Source organism: Nothoprocta perdicaria, unplaced genomic scaffold (assembly GCF_003342845.1).
Source record: "Nothoprocta perdicaria isolate Ctin4 unplaced genomic scaffold, notPer1 scaffold_72, whole genome shotgun sequence".
Lineage (NCBI taxonomy): Eukaryota > Metazoa > Chordata > Aves > Tinamiformes > Tinamidae > Nothoprocta > Nothoprocta perdicaria.
The window spans coordinates 2065067-2071033 of NW_020455999.1; the positions used below are offsets into that span (position 1 = coordinate 2065067).

Below are 5967 nucleotides of genomic sequence, written 5' to 3' on the forward strand. Positions count from 1 at the left end.
TGTTCCTGTACTGGCGCAAGCGCGGCGCCTACGAGCTCGAGGCCCTGCCCGGCGGCCTCGCGGAGCTGCCGTGCGGCGCAGCCGAGCGCTTCTCCTGGAGCTCCCCCGGCGACGCGGCGAGCGGTAGGTCRGGGTGGCCACCGGGGCCCCAGTTCCCTCCATTCCGCGTGGGGAGCGGCGGGAGCATGGCCAGTGGCCGTATGGGAGCGCCAGGGGCAGCCGAGCGGCCGRGGCGGCTCTGGGCACGCGGGACGTGGCCTCTTCCCTGCTCCGGGAGCGGCRGCCACGTGGGCTCCGCTCACACCAGGGCCCGGGCACCGCACTGCACGAGCGGGCGCTCCCGGGCGCCGGCCGCATGGAGCCAGGTGCCCTGCATCCCGCTTCCCTGCGCGCTCCAGCACCACCACGGCTCGCTCGGGCTTTGCATGAGTTTGCAAATCTTCCCTCTTGCTCAGGCGGAAGAATTTCCACTTGTTCCCGTTATTATTTGCAGCAGGTCAAGTGAAAGGCTGGCTGCGGTGGGGTGGCCGTGCACAGAGGCTCTTTGTGCGTGCGGGAGCGCGGGCAGCGCGTGGGCAGCGCCGCGGCTCAGCACGGCGCTCGTGCCTCCTGCCCAGAGCTGGCGGCGCTGTGCCGTGCAGGGATGCACAGTCACGGCACCTGTGGGAATCACGGCACCCACGGGAATTACAGCATCCGTGGAAATCACGGTGCCTGTGGGAATCAGGGCTCCCACAGGAATTGGGACATCCRTGGGAATCGTGGCTCCCACAGGGATCACGGCACCTGTGGGACCAAGGCACCCGCGGGAATCACAGCCCGCGGAGCGGTGGGCGATGCGCGGCCCCGTCAGGCTGCATGCCCGGCACCGCGCGGGCTCCCGTCCCCCCACGCGCCCCGCGGGCCTCCCCAGCRCCCAGCAGTCTGTTATTTTTAAACTATTGAACATGGCGTGTAACAAAAGCCTCCAAAATAGGATTTGCGCCCAAGGCCGATTTAACCATTAAAGCTTAAAGCAGCTTGTCGGCCGCTGCGGGGCTGGCAGCGGGTGAGCAGCAGCGCCGCGGCCCGGGTGCGTCCTCGCTGCACGCGGTGCCACTCGCCTGCGCCCGGCGCCGCGGCTCTCTTGTCCGCGCCGCAGCCCGGCCAGGCGCTCCCGGTGCCGCCGCGGGCTCCCGGCCCTGACCGCGGCTCCCATCTCCTGCCCGTGCAGAGGAGCAGCCGCCGGTGGAGGAGAAGGGGCTGCGCTGCCCGAGCCCCACGGGTCCCGACAGCGATGCCGACCAGGACGTGAAGGTGGGTGCCTGCGCGGGTGCTGGYGCCAGGTGCTGCACCGAGCACCGACGCTTGTGGGTCTGTTTCTCTGGTCGTGCCCCAGGCGCAGGTCCGAATGAAGCGGGGAGCAGAGCGGACGTGGCGGGTCGGCTGTGGGGCTGCAGGGCGTTGAGCGGTGCCCGTGTCCGGGGGCACCTCGCGGCCCCCACGCTAATCCCRGCACTCGCTAATGTAAAGCCGCCGTGGATTTAGGCTCCCTTATCTCTGCGTTCGAGCTGCTGCCCGCGCTGCCACCTCAGCCCCGTGCTTCCCGGCGAGTGCATGAGGCCTGCGGGAGCTTCCCACTGTGCTCCGGCGCCCGCGCGGTGCAGGCCGGGTGCGATGCTGGCGCTGGCAGCGCTGCACAGGGCAGGGCAGGGCTCCTGGGCCCCACGGCGGCCCATGTTTGCCCGGGTGGAGTGGAAGCACAAACACGGCAGCAGAGCACACGTGGCGCTGGGGCACACGTGGCAGAGCACACGCAGGGCCCTGCGGTCCCGGCCGGCGGCAGTGCCGCTCCCGGCGCGGGCCGCATTCCGTGTGCCCGGTGAGCCGCTCGTCATCGTACCGCCGGGGTCCGCCGGGAGGGCGCACAATGGGCGGAAGCGGCGCGCCGGCCGCATTGTCCCGCAGCCGAAGCCGCTTCCTCCGGGGGCGGTGGCCGGGCCCCTGCGCGACCGCGACGCCGCAGCCCTTGGCGCCCGGCCAGCGCTGCTGTTCCCGCAGGAATGCCGGGACGCCGAGCGCCCGCCTGAGCCCGGCGGCGCCATGCACTGCGACGGGCCCCCRCGCCTGGAGCTGCCCCTGCCAGGTGAGCGCCGCCTGCGCCGGGACGCCGGTGCCCCCGGCCCCACATGACACCTGCCCCGCTCCCCTGCAGGCCCCGTACTGGCCCGCAACATGTCCACCCGCTCCTGCCCGCCGCGCACCGGCCCGGCTCCTGGCCACGACGAGGACACCGACAGCGCGGGGTGAGCACCGGCACCAGCACCGGCCCCCGCTCGGCCGGGTGCAGGGCCAAGGTGACGGTGCCTGCTCCCCCGCAGGGACGGCCGGAGCTCCGYGCTGAAGCTGCCTAAGAGGAAGGCTCGCCGCAGGCACACGGACGTAAGCTGCTGCCCACCGTGCTGCCCAGCCGCGCCGTGCCGGGCTGCAGCTGCTGCTCTTCCCGCAGGATCCCAGCCAGGAGTGCTTCACCCTGCGCTTTGACCTCGGTGCCGAAGCTGAGACCGAGATCGTGCTGGCCACCAAGAAGAAGTCGCTGGGGTGAGTGTGTGTGTGCACACTGGTGCGGCCGGGGGCTGCGGAGCTGCCGGCGCGCGCCCGGGCGCAGCGGCTCCCCGAGGCTCCAGGCCGGCGGCTCCACAGGGAGGTGCTGCTGCCGGTGCTGGAGCGCCGGGGCCTGGAGCCGAGCCGCGTGGACATCTACCTGGAGCAGTCGAACACGCCGCTGCCGCTGCACTTCGAGGCGTTCCGCCTCGGGGGACACCAGCTGCACGTGCGAGGTGCGGGGCGCGCGGCTGTGCGTGGGGATGGTGCCGGCACCGGCACCGCTCACACCGCTCCGCTCCCACCGCAGCCAAGCCCGGCGCTGAGCTTCAGGYGGACACGGCGGCCAAGGACGCGCGCTCGGCCAGCCTGCCCATCCTGTGTGCCCCCGAGGTGCCGGTGAGTGGTGTGGCACACACAGGGCTGGGCTTGGTGCCTGCCTGGCGCACGGCGGGCACCGGGATGCAGCTCTGCACGCAGTGCRCATGGGGATGCTCCACTGCGTTCCCGTGCAGAGCTGAGCCTGCCGTGCTACAGGGAACGGTGCTGTGGTCTGCCTGCCACACTGGGAGCCCAGCACTCTGCCCCGTGTGCTCTGCACAGGCCCCGGGCCGGCGCCGCAAGAACATGACCGAGTTCCTGGGTGACGCCAGCATCCCCGAGCCCCTGCCACTCAGCAGCAGCTCTGCTGCTGCGGCTGTCGCCGGCGGGGACACGTGGAAGAACCGGGCAGCGAGCCGCTTCAGCGGCCTCTTTGGCTCCGGCGCGGGCACCTTGGCACGGGTAGGTGCACCAGGAACGGGAGCACGCAGGTAGGTGCGCGCAGGTAGGTGCGAGCCGGTGGCGGTGCCCGCGGGCCTGGCAGCCCCTCGCCCCGTGCAGCCGTGCCGCTCGCCTCGCAGGAGGGCGACAAGCTGGAGCAGCTGGCCAGCAAGCTGCACGCGTACAGCGTGTTCGGGCTGCCGCGGCTGCCGCAGCAGCTCCGCTTCCACCGCGACTCCTGGGAGGAGGACGAGGACGAGGAGGGGGGCGATGACGCCAGCCTGGCCCTGGAGGACAGCTGGCAGGACATCATCGCGGGCGCCGAGGTGAGGCGGCCCGGCCCGCAGCGCCGGTGCCCATGTGCGGAGCACGGTCCGCAGCAYTAACCCCGGCCGGCGCCGCAGGCCCTGCCGCGGCGGCAGTGCCACCAGCAGGAGGCCATCTGGGAGCTGCTGCACACCGAGGCCACCTACATCCGCAAGCTCAGGGTCATCACGGACGTGAGTGGCGGCGCGCGCTGCGGACGAGCGGGGCTGCGGGCGCTGCTGCAACGCGTCCGTGCTCTCCCGCAGCTCTTCCTGCGCGGCCTGCTCAACCTGCAGGAGTCGGGGTTGCTCTGCGAGGTGAGCGTCRCGGTCCCCACTGTCGGCGTGTCCATCGCGCACAGCTCCCGAGCCGGCCCTCGCCCGCAGGTGGACACCACRCGGCTCTTCAGCAACGTCGGCGAGATCATCCGGCTGCACCGCGCGCTCTGGAGCGGCGTCATGGCCCCGGTGCTGGAGAAGGCGCGTCGCACCCGCGCGCCTCTGGACCCTGTCGACTTCCTCGAGGGCTTCCGCGCGGTAAGCGCGGGCCGGGCAGCGCGGGGCGGCGCGGGGCGGCCCATGCTTACGTGGCGCCGCCGCAGTTCGGCTCGCTCTTCCAGCCCTACGTGCGCTACTGCATGGAGGAGGAGGGCTGCATGGAGTACATGCGGGCGCTGCTGCGCGACAGCGAGCTCTTCCGCGCCTATGTGGAGGTAAGGGCGCACGGAGGCACCGCGGCGGGGCTGGCGCCGCGCGGGCGCTGACGCCGCTGCCGTGCACAGTGGGCGGAGAAGCACCAGCAGTGCGGGCGGCTGAAGCTCAGCGACATGCTGGTGAAGCCCCATCAGCGCCTCACCAAGTACCCGCTGCTGCTCAAGTCGGTGCTCAAGAAGACGGAGGAGCCGCGGAGCCGCGAGGCCATTGTGGCCATGGTGAGGAGGGGGCAGGCGCGCGGGCGGGCGGGTGGCCCCGTGCCGGCGCTCACACGCGCCGCCCGCCCAGATCGCCTCCGTGGAGCGTTTCATCAGCCACGTCAACTCGCGCATGCGGCAGCGGCAGGAGCGCCAGCGCCTGGCCGCCGTGGCCGCCCGCATCGGCGCCTACGAGGCCGTGGAGGGCGGCAGCGACGAGGTGGACAAGGTAGGCTGGGCGGCTCCACGGGTGCACCGTACCGCACTGTGCCGTGCCGCGCCAACAGCGCCCTGCCCGCAGCTGCTCCGGGAGTTCCTGCGCCTCGACCTGGCTGCGCCCATCCCCGGCGCCTCCCCGCACGACACGCGGCAGCTGCTGCTCGAGGGCGGCCTGCGCATGAGGGAGGGCAGGGATGCCAAGGTGAGCGGGGCCGCGTGTCCCAGCACGGCCCGCAGCCCCGCAGCACAGCCCTGCACCACGGCCTGTGCCCACCGCCCGCCTCTCGCCCCAGGTGGACGTGCACTGCTTCCTCTTCACTGACCTCTTCCTCATCACCAAGCCCGCCAAGAAGGCCGAGCGGGCGCGGGTGGTGCGGCCGCCCCTGCTGCTGGACAAGGTGGCGTGCCGGGAGCTCAAGGAYGCGGGTGAGCGGCAGCGCCACAGCGGGGACGGGCCGCGCGGCTGCCCGCGCTCACGGCGCTGCTGCCCACAGGCTCCTTCCTGCTTGTGCACCTCAACGAGCTGGGCAGCGCTGTGGGCGCCTACAGCTTCCAGGCCGGGGGCCCGGTGCCGTGCCGCGGCTGGATGGAGGCRCTGCTCCGCGCCCAGGTGAGGCTGCGGCCAGGGGACCATCCCATCCCGGCCCATCCGCAGCACTGACCCCTCCTGCGCTGCAGGCCCTGCTGCAGCGGCTGCGGCTGCAGGAGCAGCAGCGCAGCCGGCGCCGGCGCCCGCGGCAGCCGCAGCATGAGGACGACGAGGAGGATGAGGAGGATGAGGACACGGCGGGAGGCAGCAGCACCTCGGCGGGCAGCTCACCCACACTACTCCGCAAGAGCACCAGCAGCCTGGACTCGCAGCAAGGGTACGGCTGGGCGCAGGGGTCGCGGCAGCGTCAGCACGGGGCCGGGCTTTGCCAACCCATGCACGTCCTGCCACGGGCGCCTCCGCAGCCCCTCGGACGGCTCCACTGAGACCATTGCGGTGGTGGTTGTGGACGGCGCCGCCGAGCTCTCCTCGCCCGACACCGACGTGGCACCGTTCAGCTCGCCCTCGGACGGGACCTCGCTGAGCACCACGGCGTCGTGCGGCACGCCGCCCGCTGACCCGCCGCCCGGCGCGCGCTCCGCCTCACTCGACAGCGCCTACGGCACGCTCTCGCCGCCCGAGCCGCCGCCGCCGCCCG

At 72.7% G+C, this 5967-nt stretch overlaps 1 protein-coding gene across 1 annotated transcript in view; it reads left to right on the top strand.

The window, feature by feature from the left end:
* Positions 1-185: 185 nt before the first annotated feature.
* PLEKHG5 (pleckstrin homology and RhoGEF domain containing G5) overlaps positions 186-5967 on the top strand; it is a 6248-nt gene continuing 466 nt past the window's right edge. Inside the window, exons 1-21 of the mRNA XM_026051091.1 lie at positions 186-198; positions 1214-1296; positions 1948-2125; positions 2195-2285; positions 2361-2421; positions 2489-2580; positions 2683-2819; positions 2894-2982; positions 3187-3366; positions 3486-3671; positions 3750-3845; positions 3918-3968; positions 4038-4187; positions 4253-4363; positions 4433-4582; positions 4653-4790; positions 4863-4982; positions 5074-5206; positions 5275-5390; positions 5459-5646; positions 5735-5962. Of these exons, the coding sequence (XP_025906876.1) occupies positions 186-198; positions 1214-1296; positions 1948-2125; positions 2195-2285; positions 2361-2421; positions 2489-2580; positions 2683-2819; positions 2894-2982; positions 3187-3366; positions 3486-3671; positions 3750-3845; positions 3918-3968; positions 4038-4187; positions 4253-4363; positions 4433-4582; positions 4653-4790; positions 4863-4982; positions 5074-5206; positions 5275-5390; positions 5459-5646; positions 5735-5962 (2591 nt within the window). The remainder of the gene's footprint in view (positions 199-1213; positions 1297-1947; positions 2126-2194; positions 2286-2360; positions 2422-2488; positions 2581-2682; positions 2820-2893; positions 2983-3186; positions 3367-3485; positions 3672-3749; positions 3846-3917; positions 3969-4037; positions 4188-4252; positions 4364-4432; positions 4583-4652; positions 4791-4862; positions 4983-5073; positions 5207-5274; positions 5391-5458; positions 5647-5734; positions 5963-5967) is intronic.